Here is a 19076-nt window from a genome sequence, read left to right as displayed (position 1 = left end):
ACTATTGTTGGGATGACCCCAGACCATTCTACGCAAGTCCTAGCACTGAAAATATCAGTCAGATACCTTAGTCCCCAGGGAGCAGACTCAAAAAAACCTATAAGGAAGAATGATCAATTTCTCTACCTAAATAAACAAACAAAAACAACATCCATATTTTAGAAAAGCACTAGATGAGATTCAGAAAAAAAAATCAGAAACTTTTTTGATCAATGCTGTAAAGGAAGACTAGATTATATGCAATATATAACATATTTACCCGAATCATTCACAGCTGTGTGGACTATTAATTATCATGACTTTTCCTTGTGCTAAGCCTTTTGTATGGATTCATTTTAGGCAGATCTTTAAAAGAAAATGGAGTAGTATTCATTCTCCCAACTGGTCTTGCTTTGCCTTTTAACTAGACATTCCTAGTAGCAAGAAGAAAGAATTTTCTGTCCTATAATGAAGAAAACTGTTCATTTTTATTTCTCTTGGATTGGCTTTCATTTTAAGCTTCTTTTGGATAAAACAGAAAATAAAAAGCCTCTCTCAGCAGAAAACTTTACTTTTATGCTTAAAAGGCCAACACTAAAACTCCACCTGACTTCAGATGGACTTTTGTCTGAGTAATGGTGTTTGAATTTGACCATATTTGTATTACCTGAGGGAGACAGAGAACAGAAAGATGAGGATAGATTTTTCTTCCATTTTAGATTCCAAGATATATAGTGATCTGATATCCATGCATGATTAAGAACAGGACTCTGACTCACTAGAACAGCAGGTGGCCAACCTTTCTGGCATGTGTTGCCAAAAATTGCCCTGAACCCTTCCTGAGCACCATTCTAATCCCCTTCCCCTGCCCAATCTGCTGCTCTACTTTCTGCAGTTGTGTTGCCTGTCTCCTCTCTGACCTTGTGTGCTACCCACAGACAGAAGAACTAGGGATCACAAAATAAAACCAGTAGGTAGGTAAGAAACTAACAAAAGGCAGTTTTTCACAAAGCGTGTAACTGAAGTGTGGAACTCATTGGCACAAAATGTTGTAGAAGCTGACAGTTCAAACAGATGCAAAAAAGGGACAGGACAAATGCCTGAAGAAACGGTGTATCAGAGTTAGGGATAGAGCTTCTGAATCAGAACTTCCTACATTTTAAATGTTGGAGGCTGTCAGTGGAAGAACAGTGGAAAAAACCCCTGGTAACAGGCTTCACACTCTCTCTTTCAGCATCTGCTCTCTGCCACTGTGTGATATAGGATGCTGCACAAGATAGACCTATGGTCTGACCTAGTAAATGGCAGTTCTTACATTCTTATGGCATGTTTGCTGCAGGTCAGCCACCCCTGCACTAGAATCAAATGAATTAAGCATTGAAGCATTTTGAAATGTAAACTTTAAAAGTGTAGGGGAAAGGCCCTAACATTTATTCTACAGGAAGACTGGAGGAAGATTAGTTTGTACGAAACTCCAAGTACTGGCTGTGGAAAGAGAAGAGATCTGAAGGGGGGGACTATATCACATCTTCTTACAGGCCTGGGGAACAGTTATGAAGAGTACTGTAACAGATCATAAAGGCAGGAAGGAAATAAATACAGACCACTGAAATCCTTTGTAGGATGAGTCTTGTTGGAGCTGCAATTGAACATAACACCAATCCAGAAGTGAAGATGACTAAAAATGTATCTCTTTATGAAGAGGGGAAGGTTTAGGTGTATATAATAAAACCAGTCAAAACTGTAAGGGCAAGGTCCCAAGCTGCACTAATTCCAGAGAGTGTCAAAAGCAGAGAAACAGAAAAATATTTCTAACAAACAAAAAAGAATACAAAAAACCCCAGTTACCTTAATATTTAGAAAGGGTGAGCTTGAGTAAAAGTTCTTCAAACTGAGTATTAAGGTATTATTAAGGCACTCTGAAGATCTGGGCTCATTTCCTGCTCTACCATAGACTTGTTATGTGACTACAGGCTAGTCACTTAATATCTCTATGCCTCACTTAGCCATCTGTACAATAGGGATAACCACAGGCGACACGTGGGGGGGGACACACACATGCCACCCCTGACACTGGCAGCTGCCAAAGCCACCACTGGCTTCTGTGGGCAGTTGCTGCTTGCCACCCATCCCCTGTTGCCACTGACACGGCCAGCGGCATCTGCAGGTGCTCCCTGCTCACCACTCACCACCATGATGCACCCCCAGTCTTGGGAGGCACCAGTCATTCATGGGGATATTATTTCCTTCGTCCATCTCATCCAGGTAAACTCTTCAGAACAGGGACTACCTTTAACTATATGTTCAGTAATCAAGCTGGCATTAGGGAACCGAACCAGTATTTATTTGGGTTTGATTCAGATGAATTAAGTTGGTTCAAGTTCAGCTCCGGTTCAAGCTATCAAAAAAAAAAATCGTGGTTTGGTTACTAGTTCACACTGGTTCTAATTTCTTTCACGTATAGCATAGAGGTAATTTACTCATTTCAGAATATGAAATAGGCTATTAAACAAATATTTTTTACTTTGTAATACTTAAAGTTTTACATGTTTTTTTTTTAACTTGACTGCATTTGACTTCAACTTTACACAACTTTGGCAGGGTTTGTGTTGTCAAAACAATTACTTTTCATGAACAATTTGTCTGATCAAACTAAAATAACATCTTCTAATATCTGCTCTGTCATATTGGACCTCTGGGCATACAGAATAAATCTGAGACTGAAAAGGGTCTTTCAACACTCACTTGTGTTCCAGGAACTGTTATTACAATTTCTGCCAGTTGATACAGTTCATGCATAGCATTTTTCTGGTGTTCCCAGTATTTGAATGTATCTTCCTTCTTATTGAGATATGGCTCATCTGCAAATGACTCACGATGTGGCCCTATCTTTTTATGGGCTTTCTTTTGTTCAGATCTCTTTTTCTCTCTGCACAGGTCATGAGCTTTAAGAAGAGAGTCCAACTGATTAACTGACCTTTCAATTTCTGGCATATGCAAACTTTGATTTCAGAATAATTCCATTGATTTCAACTTCTTTTGAATGAAGCATTTCCATTTTTGTCCACACATTTGTTAAACAAAGTGTTGCCTTGACTCATAATATATGCAAAAGGAAGTCTATCTATTCTCCATGGAGGTTAAACATGCCCATTATTTCACTAATGGTCACTTGTTGAGCAGCTAAATAGTTGGTTTTGCAAGAGGAGGGAACGGATACAGCAGTCCTTCCTGGCAGGATCAGTGAGAAGTCACATGAATGCCACCTTTTACAACTATTTACTTACTAATTAGTTTTTATTTGGTAGGTTGTCAGAAGAAAACAGAGCACAAGCAACTCCTTCTCTTCTTTTCCCCTTCCCTTACATTTGTGGGCTGGTCTCTTTTCATTCCTATTCTGTTCCCTTATAATATATAGAAAATGTGCTACAACTAGTATTTGAGATGCAGCTAGTAAGGGACATAAAAGGCAATTAAAAGGGATTCTACAACTATGTCAAAAGTAAAAGGAAGAACAGAGAAAACACAAGTCCCTTATAAAACCAGGGAACTACAGACTAGTCAGCCTGTCCTCGATACCTGGAAAGATCACTGAGCAGGTACTCAAGGACTCCACTGTGAAGCACCTAGAAGAAAACAAGGTGATCAGGAACAGCCAGCATGGATTCACCATGACTAAGGTGACAAGCTCTGCGGATGGGGACAGAGCAGTGGATGTTATGTACCTTGACTATAGCAAGGCTTTTGATACTGTCTCTCATGACATTCTCTTTAACACAATAAGGAAATACAGACTAGATGAAAGTACTGTAAAAGTACAAGTAGTCCTCAATGGCTCAGTGCCTAGTTGGGAGGAGGTATCAAGTGTCAAAGAACTGGTTCAGACTGAATCTTTGGTTCTGGTTTGACTCCCTGCTTGGAGTGTTGTAGCCAAAATGGTCCAGGAAATATGTAAGAAGCAAGGTCTCATTGGACAAACTGTGTAGTTTGGGTACAGCATGCCCTCCCTCTGGTCAGGTCACCTAAATGAGAACTCTTTTGCTGGAAAGTTTACCTTAATATCATTGACTATATGTTCAGTCAATGCTAGACAGATCAGGACTTTGATTTTGACTGAGGCCTTCAGACATTACTATAATATGAATGAATGGCCACGGCCACAGCCACAAGCATAGTAATAGTTCTAGATCTCTTCAAAGGCAGATAGACAACAAACAACTTCATGGCACTGGGGAGAGAGAGATTCCTGTAGCCAAATGAAATGGTAGCTATATACCTTAGAACCTGTAAGGAACAGTGTAGAAAGCCAATTTCACTAAAATCACCTCTCCAGTGGAGTAAATGGTTAAACACTTAATACAGACATTAAAATAAGTTACTGCAAAATGTTGTAAAGTATAAGGTTACCATTACCAGATGTTTCACAAAGGAAATTCATTTGACATGACAAGCTGAATACCTGGTTTTGGTTCTTACAGCTGAGTACAGAACTTGCTTCAGCACAACTCTGTGACAATGGGATAGGTTTAAATCAGGGGTGTCCAACATATGGTCTTTGGGCCTAATCTTGCCAATGAAGCCACTCTATCCAGCCTGCTGGACTTCTGGCATGGCCCTGAGAAGTGGATTGTTGCAGAAAGCTAATTAGTGGCAGGAGGGTGTGCAAGGGCTGACAAAGTCTTTGTCGCCACTGTCGCACCCCTACCTCTTTGGCTGCTGGCCGCCACTGGAGGCACGCAGTAGTGTTGGCTCCAGCATGTGCTCAAGCCCAGATCTGGAGCTGCTTCCACTGCTGCATGCTCCAGCTCAGAGCTGGAGCTGTCACCATGGCTGCATGCTCTGGTTTGAAGCCAGAGCTGTTGCTGCTATAGCAGCTTCCTTGTGCCCCAGATCTGGCCCAGGGAAAAAGGTGAGTTTGACATCCCTGCCTTAAATTAAAAATCTTCAAAACTGTAAGCATAAAAATAAGCCTTTGGCATTGCTGAAATGAGCAGGTACTGTGTGTCACAACCCAATTAAGTAGTGCCCATGTCACAAACAAGTAAAACCATTCAAAACAGTTTTTTTCTGCACTAGGTTAACTAAGGGTTAACAATAATGATAGTAACCGCTTTTTTTTGCTGCGCACGTCAAAAAGAAATTTATAACTGCGACACCAACATAAAATAAAACTTAGCCTTCTGTGCTGTACATAAATCATTATAATTGGTCGGAATGACAGTGGAGTGTCCGGGAGTGTCCCTATGATAACAACCTAACAAAGACCGCTAGATAATTGGTGATTCTAATTAAATTTATGATGTGGCGAAAAACAATTGGCTATTACACAAATAAAACCCATCTTCACTTACGTGAAGAACGGGAGACCTCCGCATACACACCTGAAAAAACCTCTGAACGTACGCGTGAAAATAACTGACAAATTGATCGCTTGTCAGTCTCCCCCGTCTCGACCTAATCAGACATAAATCAACGACCTGCTGGCCCGATTTTTTCTCCATTTATCTGCCCGACCGACGAACTCTTATACAGACCGACCTATGACCTACGAACCTTAAGCTGTAACTAACCAAGTATCTCTGACCTCCGCTATTCACCACCTTGACGGCGTGAGTAAATAATCTTGCTTTGCAACCGATAAGCGTCCGCCTAATTAATTCCACTCCAAGCGTCACAAGTACCTGCCTGATGGCCTTCTAAGGCCCCGGACCCTTATCTGCCCGGGTGGGAGTCACGGAGAGCTGCCGGCTGGCTGCCCTGGGTCCCGACACTGTGTTCTACACCCTGTAATATCAAAACATGTAGAATCCATTTTCTGAGGCATCCAGAATGCTTGCAATACTCTGTATGAAGTAAATCTGAAGATTTAGTTGAAAGTTACTTTACAATCAAAATTAATCAATTTACTTCAGTCTCACTTAAAAGCAAACCTGTTGAAAAACATGTTTCTTTTGAACTATCATCCAGGAAAATAAGGCTTAAAGAAGGGCATCTGCAACTTGTATTTAAGTGTTTTCATTTTCCTTCCTTAGTCAAAAGAGAAGGATTTGAAGGAAGAAGAATTTGAAAACAGGAATAAAAATCTCTTACGGAGAAACAGGTACATACTTTGGTTTGATTTTGTATGTGCGCACAGAGAAAGGTGTGGGGGCAGGGTGGGGAAGAGGTGAACTAAAGTTAAAGAATAGCCATATTCAGGAAACCTTATCATGTTAAACCTTTGAAAACCTGATTTTTGCCCCTGTTGAAAAGCTTGATTTCAGTAAAGGATCTATTTTCTGTAACTATTTTTTTCCTTTGGATGCTACGTCAGAATATTTTAGCATTATAAACCTTTTAAAATAAGATAGCAGGTTTAAATTTCAAGTATGGTCAGCCTCTGGAATCCTCAGATTGGAAAGTTAAGAATTTAACACTTACTTGATTAGAAAAAAGTAATAAGAGGTATTGTACTCATTAGATTTGTCATTTGCTTGCAGGTATTTATACTTTTGTTTTCTGGCATACCAATATAAATAAATTTCATTCTTTTTTTCTTTTGGTCACCCCTCTAGAATATGAAGATGACCTGTCTCAGTCAGAAGCCAGATTTGGTGTAACAGTTAAGCACTTGATTTACTTAGTAGAAGCTAGGTTGCAGGTAAAAATACTCAGGTCGTATTTATTTATTTATTTTTTGAAGTTTATAATCAAGTCTTTGCAATGCTTTCTTTTAATGTGCTCCCAACACTTTCAAAATCACTTTTTTATTTCTTATATTATAAAAGATGAATCAATATTCAATGTATTGCAAATTTCTAATCTTCCAAAATCTTATATTGCAGCTCTATTGTGTTTCTTTCCTTTCCTAGTGAAAACACCTCAATATCATATGAATTTAGAAAACTTTTTCAAATGACTCCAGTCAGTCACAGTTACAGAAATGGTTTCTGGAGAATTATCTTCATCTCTCAGGGTGCCTTCCGTTAAAAGAAAAGAAAAGAAAAACAAGTTCCAGTGGAGGAACAGGCTTTTCTTGCCTGGCATTCTTCTTGATTGAACTCGTTCTACTCTACCTACACTATTAAAAATGTAGGTAAGTATCAAACACCACACATCAATCTTTACCAAAAGCATCACCACCCCACATCAATCTCGTATTTTTGGATTATACTCAATAGTCTACAATCTTCTTTTAAAGATTTTGGTATACAACAGTGCCAGAAAATCACATCCTGAAGAAATTCATGTTAGGAACAGATGCAAATTGTGCCCATTTGTCCCAGAACAGAAATGTGCTGGAACTGGTATGTATATACATTGCCCTTCCAATCAGAGTTTAGTAAGTGGCTGCCACTTTTCTGTTTTTGGTTCAATGATGCAATTCCAGGACAACTGCTCAGATGCACCTGGAGATGTCCCTGGGACAAACTATTAGCACTTCTTATCCCATAAACCTTTTTTGGGTTTGTCCCAGGACAATGGACATCTGAATGATTATACTTTGTCTCAGGATAAATTGCTTAATCCTGGGGCAAATGCAATGTCTGTTTGTAGCCTAGAATACTATTATTGTCCTGTTTGTGTCCATTAACACTCTATCGAGCTACAGGATCTTATTCTCATGGTAGAACAAGGGGTTTTTTTTCTTCATGCCTGCTCTTCTACAAGCCTCTGGACTGATTTTGTGAGAGGATCCCAAACTTTCTTCCACCCCCCTTGAAACAGGGGATTGATCTTTATCACTTGGGAAGCTTCTTTGATTTTGTTCCCCAGACTTCTTCATCTGCTTATCAGTTTGCTCCCCAGGGTTCCCTACCATAAATTAATTTCTGATTTTGCCTGGCAACACAGCCACTCTCTCTCTGCTGCTGATTTCCTCCACTGAAACTTTTTTTTTTTTTGTCTTTCTGGAGTGTCTTGTGCATACTGACCTGCTTAGGAGAGCCTTGTCCTCTCAATGAAAATCCAAAGCTTTTTTCAAACTGAAACAGCTCTTTATAGAGGGCCAGAAAGGAGAGAGGGGAATCAACTGCTAAAGGAGGGGTAGGCCATAAGCCTCTCTTGACTTTTGTCCGGTTTATGTAAACCTAGTCACAACCACTGTGTCCAAACTCACCCAAATGAAAAACTTCTGCTGCAGGCTAGGGCTGCTAGTCACCCAAGGGCTGTGGGCAGCAAGATGAAAGGCAGGCCTTAAAAAGGCACGAACAGCAAGCATACTACCGATGGGCGCTGAGGCAATATGCATCTCTAAGCAATCCTGTAAGATGGTACAGAACCCCAAATTCTACAATCATAAAAAATGAAGCATCAACATAAGTGTCTCGGTTTGAAAGGTTTGACACCCATTCACTTATTACTACCCAGAACAGTAAATTGCAGCAGAAGCTGTTTTCCTCTGTTCATAGATTTCATAGACATTAGGGCTGGAAGGGGCCTCAGAAGATTATCGAGTCCAGCCCCCTGCCCAAGGGGCAGCAAGTCAGCTGGGGTCATAGGATCCCAGCAAGATAAGCATCCAAATTTCTCTTGAAGGCGGTCAATGTAGGTGCATGAACCACCTCCGGTGGCAGGCTAGTCCAGACCTTGGGGGCTCAGACAGCGAAGAAATTCTTCTTTATGTCCAGCCTGAAATGGTCTTGCTGTAGGATATAACCGTTCGACCTTGTCATCCCTTAGGGCACTCTGGTGAACAATCGTTCCCCCAGATCCTGGTGAACACCCCTGATAAATTTATAGGTGGCCACCAGATCACCAGGCTTTTCCAGGCTAAAGAGTCCCATAGCTCTCAGCCTCTCGTCATAAGGTCTGTTCCCTGACCTCTGATCATGTGTGTGGCTCTCCTCTGGACCCTCTCAAGCTTCTCCACATCCTTTTTGAATTGTGGGGCCCAAAACTGGACACAGTACTCTAGCTGTGGCCTCACCAAGGTCGAGTACAATGGGAGAATGACGTCCCGGGATTTGCTTGAGAAGCATCTATGGATGCAAGCCAGTGTTTTGCTTGCTTTACTGGCTGCAGCATCACGTTGAAGGCTCATCTTCATCTTTTGGTCAATCATGATCCCCAAGTCCTTTTCATCCGTAGTATTAACCAGTGTAGCACTGCTGAGCCTATAAGGATGCTGCAGGTTTTTCCTCCCAAGGTGGAGAACCTTGCATTTTTTGGTGTTAAACACCATCAGGTTCCCGTCCGCCCATTTCTTGCGCCTGTCGAGGTCAGCTTGGATCGCCCTCTTGTCCTCAGGTGTGGATGCTTTACCCCAGAGTTTGGTATCATCGGCGAAATTGGCCAGTCGCTTCTGACTGCAATGTCCACATCATTAATGAAGATGTTGAACAATACAGGTTCAAGGACAGAGCCTTGGGGGACCCCACTGGTCACAGGGCACCATGACGATTGACTTCCATCAACCACCACCCTCTGGGTCCAACTACAGAGCCAATTTCCCAGCCAGCTGATCATGGTGGACCTGAGGCCGCAGTTGGCCAGTTTTGCCAAGAGGTGATCATGGGATAACAGGCTGAATGAAGGCTTTTTTGAAGTCAAGATATATGATATCAATCTCCTCTCCCTTGTCCAGGTAACAGGTCACCTGGTCATGAAAGGAGATAAGATTGGTCAAGCAAGACCTACCCACAACAAACCCATGCTGGGTATCCCTCAGGATGTTGCCGTCGGCCAGTCTGTTGAGAATGGCCTCTTTAATAATCTTTTCTAAGACCTTCCCTGGGATAGAGGTTAGGCTGATGGGCCTGTAGTTTGCCGGATCCACTTTCCTCCCTTTCTTGAAGATAGGCACCACATTGGCCTTCTTCCAGTCTTCAGGCACTTCACCAGCGCGCCAGGAGTTTTCGAGGATCCATGCCAGGGGCTGGGCTATGATGCCTGCCAGCTCCATGAGTACCTTGGGGTATAGATTATCAGGGCCAGCTGACTTGAAGGTGTCCAGCCTCTCAAGGTGTTCCTTCACGAGGTCAGCATTGATGGAGGGCAGGAAATCTCCCTCACCCAGGTCCCCCTGTCCCATAGTGGGCGTCCCTTGGGACTGATGAAAGACCTATGCAAAGTACCCATTTAATAGGTTGGCTTTTTCCTGGGCATCAGTTGTCAGTAGTCCCATCTGGTTTAGCAGGGATCCAATGTTGCCCTTGCTTTTCCTCTGGCTTCCCACATATCTAAAAAAGGACTTTTTAATTGTCCGTGATACTTGTAGCTAGTTGGAGTTCTGTTGCAGCCTTGGCTTTCCTGGTTTGCTCCCTGTTGGTAAACACTTTCCCACCCCTAGTCTATGAGAAAAATGAACAAACTTGTTACTACAAAACATTTGTTTTAGTGCATTTTTGAGCAAAATTAACCAGGATCTTGTACCCTGCTTTGCAATCTAATAAATTCCTTTAGACAAACCCCTCTTCCTTGTTTCCTTTAATTTCTAACACTCTCCTTTCCAATCTTTTCTTGCAATGGCAATACGGTTTGTTTCATTATTGGGATACTCAACAAACTTTACAGATGCATGTGTATGTAGGATAAAATGTGGAAGGAAAAAGAAGCGATGCCAATGCTAAGGTCCTATAAACTAAGTAGGGACCTACCCAAATAGTGTTACGTTTGCTTTGTTTCTCCTTGTCCCATTTATGTTTCTTTGATGTTCAGTCACAATTTTTTAATCTGAGACTACAGGTGCATTTATAAGATCTAAGGTAGAACCAGGCAGAGATAGCCAGGCTAGGATGGAACTAAGATAGCTCTGTAAACAGAACTAAGATAACTCTGTAAACAGCAGCATGCTGGGGCTAATCAACTGTGCTGAGCAGCGTGGCTTGTTAGCCCAGGTGCAGTTTGGTGCTAATACAGTTATGCTAATACAGCAAGCTCAAGTCCTCCTGCATAGTGCTGATTTATGTTATTTAGACATGCCATGATCATGACTTTTTGGGAGTAGTTATCCATTTTCAGCTGTCTTAGGCTTTTGTAGATAAAGGGAATGAAAAGTCGTAGGTGCACACAGAAGGCCTAGACATAAAAGCATATATACCTATGTCCCTTATTTTACTGCTTCTAGACAGGATCTTTGCAACTTTTTTAGACTTGAGAAAAAAATTTTCCTTGGAAAATGCCAGTTCCTAGTTTTCATGGGTTTTTTTGACTACAGAAAAATAACAAAACTATTCTGTTGAAAAGAACTCAGAAAGACCTCAGCAGGTAAGAATGTTTTCACACTATGAACTCTTACTTGCAATTTCTGGGTTTATCCTGTGATTCATATTTGCACACCAACCAATGTTAACATTGTACGGTACCCTTCAGCATCCTAAAAAGGATCTCATGGCACCTTGGTTGTGACTCACTGTCCTAGACAGCGCTCTTAATCTCTCACTTTGAAGAGCAGCAATACTTACCATATTAACACATTAAAAAAAAAGTACAAGCTATTACTTTAGTTGTGAACAGAGTTAACCTGCTTAACATTCCAAGAAACAGATTTTAAAGGCACAACACAATTAAAAAATAAGCTTGCAAAGTATAAAAAAATTGTTTATTTCCTAACCTGCATGGGGTTGATCTGCACTGAACGTTCAAAACACTCCACACATTCCCTGAACTCCTTGTTGTGAAGATGAAGGAGGCCCTTCGAGCGCTGGGCCCGGGCACTGCGATGCTTGGATAACTCCCATGCTTTGTCATAGTACTGGTGATCTCTAAGAATATCACCAAGCAAGCAATATAATCCTGGTGTTTCCTCCTTCTCTAACTCCCGCCTCAAGACTTCTTCTGCCTATTAGAAAACAGAGGAAATGACCCTTAATAGGAAATATCATAGTCAAACTAATCACAGATTACTTAACACTTTAATATTTTATGCCTTTATCAGTTTCTTATATAATAAAAGTATATACATTGGAAAAAATAGTGCCTTGAACAAAGCCTATCAAAGATAAATCTGAAATTTGTTCCATAGGTTCCTTTTCATCTAAAGTCCAAGGACCAACATTTAAGCAGGGTTATGAAATTTCTATTTATACTTGTGTGGGCACATGAATCTCCATGCACAGTTTATAAAGGTTAAAGGATAAGGTTAATATATTGTTTATGCAATTCTACTTCAGTAAATGAAGTTATTTCAGAGACCAAATTTGACCTCCAAATTGACATATCAAAGTACATAAGGTGAAGATGTAAACTTACTTTTCCAGACAACCAAAAGACTTTGTGAAAGGAGACTCTTTCTCACTTTGATTTTGAAAAACGGGAAAAACTGAAAGTGTTGCTGTTAATATGTTATGGTAGTCCAGCAGTCTTTGTATTTACAAGTCAAAGTGAGGAGTTATCACATTCCCTGTTCATAGCTCACCTACATCTTTTACCTAAAGAGCAAAGAGTCATCTTGCAAATCGAGTTTGGATCTCCTTTTTGCAAACTGTTTGAAAACTCTCAGAATTCCCTGCTCAGTTTTGCCATTTCCTCATCCCAATTTTTCCTTCTCTGAAAACAGTGTGTGTCCAGTATGTTCTTCAACTAATTATAGGTTACTACTGTTTACAAAACATGCAAATAGAAGTTATAGTTTTTTATGATCTCCCTAAATAAATAAATACCTTGGTAGGTGATGAAATCAGTTGCCCAAATTTAATTCCACTCCCCCCTCAAAATGTAACAGCATTGCATAGATTACCTAGTTCAATTCTATGTAAATTTCCTATTTTAATGATATGTTAGAACAATAAGAAATCATGAATATACAAAACAAATTTTGCTACACAACCAAGGTTAGTAGCATTTATTAGTCGCACTCCTCCTCAGTAGCTAGTTCATTTGCCAGAACTGGCTGCATTCTTGATCCTCACATAAATAGGAGTATTCCTTTTTTTGTTCTAATGAAAACTATTTCCTTTCACACTCCCAGATAACCTCTAGGGAACTGGACAAAATGGCTGCTGTGTATGCAGTCTTCTTCTGTTCTTCCCCAGTCTTAATCTTAGGTTTATCTTGGACCATCAATAAAGTACAAGGATTTTATTTAGGAATCATCTTTAAAAGAATGAACCCTTTCAAAAATGTCACTGTTGTGAAGTTTTTTCCATATCTGATATAGTAACACTACATCTCACTGTCAACTTTGTTGAGTGAAGTTTTAACAAAAATATAACGTCTAGAAAAATTTGAAGGATGTAAACACCAAGAAGGGAGAGGAAGGGTTTTGGTTTGTATAGGAATATAAAGCCGACAGAGATGGAGCCAAAGGAACAGGAAGAAAATTTTAGGTTGAATAAAAAGCAAAAAACCCTGTTTAATAGTAAGAGTTTTTAAGCAGTGAAGCAAAGCTATAGAAACTGTGTTACTTCAGACACTCACAATTAAATTGAGGAAAGCACTATAAATATAGCTTAATAAGACTATTGCGCTACCAAAGGGAAAGAATAGATGAGGATTTGTTTGGGTTTTTTTAAAGCCAAATCTCTAATTTCTATGTCTGATTAAATGAATACATAGTGATAATTTATCTCAAGGACTAATTAACAGAGAAAACTGCATACTTTAAGATATGTCGTAATCACAGCAGGCACCATCTGGAATTACAGGCCGGCTTTTTATAAGATTGAAATTCTGCTGTGAGCTGCAGCTATGAGGTGAAAAGTGCATTGCATGCTCCTAAACTCCCAGTCTCTGTGTGGTAGTGCCTAGTACTATTATGCACTAGACCAACAGGCCAGCACTTTACTAATTGCATGTATATTTAAGTGCATAAAAACAGCATGTTCTGGCCTCGGTTTGCAAGCATTCAATGCCAACGTAAATATCTCAACACAGAGATAAAACAGACTAATTAAATATACAGTCCTTTGGCATTTACTTCATCTGATTAGCTAACTCATTGGGGGCCAACCTTTCTGGCAGGCATGCCACACATTAGCCCTGCACCTCCCTGAATGCCACTCTAATCCCCTTCCTTTGCCTGATATAGCATTTTACTTTCTGCTCCCTGCCCTATGTTCCCTACCCAGCCTGCTGCTCTGCTTTCTGCTCCCTACCCTGTTCTCTCGACACTGTCTGCTGCTCTGCCCTTTTGGCCATTGTGCTGCCTGTGCTCTGCCCTTTTGGCCATTGTGCTGCCTGCCTGTCCCCTCCCCAGTCTGCTGTGTGCACACACAGGCTACGCATGCCACTTGTGGCATGCATACTGCAGGCTGGCCACCCTTGAGCTGAATGATCACCTCCCATAAGTATTAAACATTTACAATCCTTTTTTTGTTTTTCCAGTGCACAAAAGACTAATGGCAGATAATTATTATCCCAAAATCACAAATCTGGATTTCTGAAATGAGAAGTTGGTTTACAGAAAATAGGTAACGCTGTGAAAATCCTAAACCTGCACGGGTGTGTGAGGTTACACTTAACCCCTAGTGTTTGCAGGAGGTGTATTTTTCAGAAGGAAACTGAAGAAAAGAAGCCGATTACCCTCAGTGGCTGATCGGAGACTTGTTTTGCTGAATTACCAAGAAAGGCCAAGGAGTCCCGCAGAAGCCTCACTTCTGCTATCTAGTGGTGGATCACAGTTAAAGCTGTGTTGCCATTTATTGTTATGGGAAGGGGATTGTGACCAGAAGGAAATCAACCTGGGTTATGAGGCGGAAACTGTTTAAAGGGTTATAACCAAGTAAATGTAATTTTTGAGGTTGTCTGATGCAAGTGGGGCCACCCAGTGTGGTAGAATTACTCACCTAATGTTACAGTTGTCAATTTTATTCAGATTGTTGGTTCTATTATTAACTATTGATAATATATATTTTTTCTTCTTTTGCTTATTCATTTATTTTCTGTATATAGTTGTACATAATAAAGAAACCAACGTATTCATTGGGTTTGCAGTAAATTCCTGGGCGGTGAGGGTGAGGAACACATCTCTCCACAGGACACCTCAGTCAGATCTGCCTGAGGGGGGGGGTCCCAGGGCTTCTGGCACCCTGAGGATCTGAAATCCAGCACATCACCCAGCCTAGCATGCTAGCATGGGTTGCATTTAATTTGCAAAAACCTTTAACCAACAAAGTTAAATAAAGAATAAAATTAGAGTGTTGTAAATACTGCTGACTTAAATAGATTTAATTACACTTAAATATGTTGCCCAGGCGTATCTAGGCTGAATTCAAGTAAAAACAAGAACTCAGTTCACAGGACACTGTTAAAACACAAAGATGTAATAGCCCGTGCTTATCCTGCTATACACGAATGTTGCAATGAAAATAAAATCCCAAATAATCAGTGCTTCACAAAACAGCAATCCAGAAAGAATATTCTGGCAGGCAGAAGTGAATAAATGGGATCTTTCTTTTTTCAATCCTTATTATCTAGATTCCAGCATACCAAATTTAGTATCACCCCTGAAAAAGTCCTGTACTATGTGTCTTCACATCTGTTGCCACCCTTTTGTTGTCATTTTGCCCCCATTCATTTATGAGTTCCCATCACTTTTAGTTACCACACTGCAGTTTCAGATATAAGAGGTAAGTAACACAGTTCTCACAGGCCTTGCTGTCCAACAGCATAACTCTCTGTTGCCACAGGATTGTTCACTGCAGTATAACTTTCCGTTTTGTTCTAAATAGTTTTAAGTGTCTCCTAAATTATACTCTCACCTATTTCTTACAGGCAGTGTCACAGAGTTGGTTAAGCATGGGGATCAGATTCCCAAAATTCTCAGTCCTGCTTTGCTTCTGGATCTGATGCATAACCTTGGGCAAGCCATTTCTGTTCTCTCTCAATTTTCTCAACCCTAAATGGAATACCAACCTATCTCACAAGGCTATTGAGAGCTCTACTGGCAATAGTTACGATTTTGAAAGCATCTTCAAAAGCACTGTACTTTCTAGCATACAACATGCCTCCAAATAAAACATTCATCTTGATTTTTGGAAACCAGAATATTTGGGGGGGAGGGGGGGAAATGACGACGGGACAGATTTTTCCAGACTTCTGGCCAATGTGTGACATAGAGCAAGTCTTCCTGAGAACACAGTGTCCAGGAAGTATGGCATTGCAGGAGACAGTCTGGATATGACAGTGGGCAGTAGGAACTTCCTGCTACATCAGGAAGTTTTCGGGGCCTGCTGCCTCACTCAGACTGTCTCCTGGGATGCCATACTTCCTGGACACGCCATGTTCTCAGGAAGACTTACTCTATGTCATACAAAGTTACACCTCAGACCAAGGATAGGCAACCCCTGGCACGCATCCCAATTACTGGCATGTGGAGACATTTTCCTTAGCACACCAGGAGGTATGTGATGACATTATTATTATTATTATTTTTAATGATTTTTAAGTTGCTGCTCTGGAAACCATAGGTCCCAGCACTGCAGCAGGCACCGGGGGCAGAGGCAAGGGGGCAGAGGCAGGGATGTTGTCTGCATTCTGCTGATCCTCCCCTTATTTCTCGGCTGCACCCTCCGGCCTGGTCTGACCCCTGGAGGGGAGCCATGGGTGGGTGAGGCTGCAGCCTGGGCAGGCGCTGCAGAGGGCCGCTGTGTTGGAGGCTCCTGACTGGCTCAACCCTGAGTGCCACCTGCAGCAGCTGTTCCAGGGGATCCATGAGGTCAGGCTCTTACACCAGCGGTGGCTCTGCCCTGCTTGTTCTGTTGCCTTTAAGAAGTTGCCTTTGATGTTGCCTTTAAGAAGTTTTTCCTGATATTCAATCTAAATTGAAAGCGACTCAGATTTCTTCCTACATTTATAGTTCCCTAAACAAAGCATTGTTTTTTAGATTTTTTGTGCATTTTTTTTTCCATTCCTAGGCTTCTCCTGTGTTGAAGAGGAAGACTGTTAATGAGTTGTTTGATACCTGTGCTGCTGTTAAGATAGGCTGCATGTCTGGTTTTTCCACTACGTGGAGATAACAGAGAAAGGGGTAGAGCTAGAGCTACAAGTGGTACCAGGACAGAGCGCCAGGGTCTGAAGGAGCCAAGAACCGTCCATGATCCCGATGAGGTTATAGGTCAACAGTTGCAGTGTTCTAGGGTTCTGGCAGGTAAAAAAGCCTCTGGTACAAACCAGGAACCATCTATATCCTCATCTCTCTACTTATTCCTCCTCTTCCACACTCCTACAGAATCTTCTGACCCTAATATTTCTTCCTATAGCATGGAAAGAGGTTGGTGAGGAGGGGGTGGGTCATCCATTTAAGAATGTCCCTCAACAACCATGTCCTCAATACCTCCAACCTTACTCAAGAAGCATTTCCATTCCTTCAAGTCAATGCTGCTCTTACGAGCCTCTTCTCGCTTTTCAGATGGACACAGCTCCAGCTGGAAAGCCACAACTGAATCAAAGAATAGAGAGGCTGGTTAAGGAGATAGGCCATAGATGCCAACCCTGAGTTAATTTAAGGAACAAGTCCCTCCAAGAGGACAGAGGAAAGGGTGTCTTGTCCCTGAAGGTGTCTTAAGAACCAGGGCAAGAACCTTGCCTGTGCCTGCTGAACTATAGCAGGTTCAATGGCTGCAGCTAATGGAAGAAGAACTAAGATAGGAATCTAACTCTATTGAGCCCTTCATTTACCTCATCCTACCTTGCCTGCCCCTTCAACATGCACCAGCAAGCAGAGAGGCAGCAAGGCAAAGGAGAAGAGCTAAAAGATGTAGGCTTATTGGTCAGCTGTCATGTGGTTTGCTTTCTAAAAGGAAGGAAGGGGAGAGGGACCTGAGGACAGTATTGGAGCTGAGGGGTCATTACTGGCAGCCAGAGGATATTTCTAAAAAAAGGATGCCAGATTGGAAGTCTGAAGGCCAGGGGGCCGTCTTATCACCTCTGGCTGTGCCCACCCAAAATTTACATCTCCAGTCATAAAAATGCCCCTCTTTAGCTTCCAGTAATATCAGTGGTCTCGGATCAGATCTCTGCACTTGGCCTTTTCAATGCTGGTCCCAGGAGAATGGTGCTTGTTATTTAAGTAGGTCCACTGGAATGCAGCAAGTGAAAAAACTGGAATGACAAGGTCACAGTAACTATCAGCATACCACATGGTCAGATTTTAAATTCCTGTTTTTTGAATAGTGCTGTGCTTTGCTTATTGCTTGGCACTGTGATAATCTCTAGACGACTCATTTTATGATACCAGTTTCCACTAATTATGTTCATATTATGCAATAAACAAGTACAGAGCCAGATTTAATAAATGGTAAAATAAACAGCAAAAAAAAAGTTCTGTAAAGTGTACTGACATGTTGCTCTTAGTAAATTTTGTCCTACTATTTACATTCCTTCAGTTTTCATTTAGGGAAGTACAAACTGTCCCAAATATACTGAATGTAGTAGCAGTAGTCTAATATGTGTTGCATTAATAAACTATACATTTCCACTTCTATGGCTGCAAAGCTGATGCTTGTAACTTTTCAATCAAGAATTCAAAAATACTTAATTATATTTTACATAGGATACTCCTTGATATTTTGAAATGTCTGGTTATTTTGGTAAAGTTCTGCAGATTTTCAATTACTCTTCAAAAACTGTCTTCAGGGGAAAGACACAAACGCTTGCCTAAGAAAGCTTGCTTTTTAGGCACAAGTACAGAAAGCTTCTTAATGAGGTTGCTCCATTCACTGAACAATATACTGCCGTAGCAGATTCTAATGTACTTCCACAAAAGAAGTTACTGTGCTTTTTTTTTTTTTTTTTTTTTAAGACATTTAGATAAATCATCCTCCTGATAAAGAACACAACTATTCTCATCCCTTGGCTTACCCACAAATGTTTTTAATTTTTGCTGTTTAGATCAGGATCTTACTTTATTTTCAGCATTATTGTTATTTAGCACTCACACAGTATTTTGTTTTCAAAGTGCTGCACAATCAGTTCTGAAAGCATTTTTAACAAGTTTCCTACATCAGATATCCTGTCCTATACTATCTGAATACCATTTTCATAACTCCCTAAGGGCAATTTGTGTATTTAGCTAGGACAGAATGTGTTTCCAGGAAATGGAAATTATTGACCTCTATTTCTCTACTGTACTGAAAGGGTTCTTATATTAGCATATTATCCCCACAGCATGCATAATGAAACATAAAATTTTGCAATCAAACACAGATCTGTCAGTCTATAAATACCAGGATGTGATA

General features: G+C 40.9%; 1 protein-coding gene across 1 annotated transcript in view; it reads right to left on the bottom strand.

The window, feature by feature from the left end:
* The window catches only part of TTC27 (tetratricopeptide repeat domain 27), a 228411-nt gene that overhangs the window by 41556 nt on the left and 167779 nt on the right, over positions 1 to 19076 (bottom strand). The window contains exon 13 of the mRNA XM_014600026.3: positions 11513 to 11740. Coding sequence (XP_014455512.1) covers positions 11513 to 11740 — 228 coding nt within the window. The remainder of the gene's footprint in view (positions 1 to 11512; positions 11741 to 19076) is intronic.

The sequence above is a fragment of the Alligator mississippiensis genome, chromosome 1 (genome assembly GCF_030867095.1).
Source record: "Alligator mississippiensis isolate rAllMis1 chromosome 1, rAllMis1, whole genome shotgun sequence".
In the NCBI taxonomy this organism is placed as follows: domain Eukaryota; kingdom Metazoa; phylum Chordata; order Crocodylia; family Alligatoridae; genus Alligator; species Alligator mississippiensis.
Note: the sequence above shows the minus strand (reverse complement) of the source record. Positions and strands in the feature narration are given on the sequence as shown.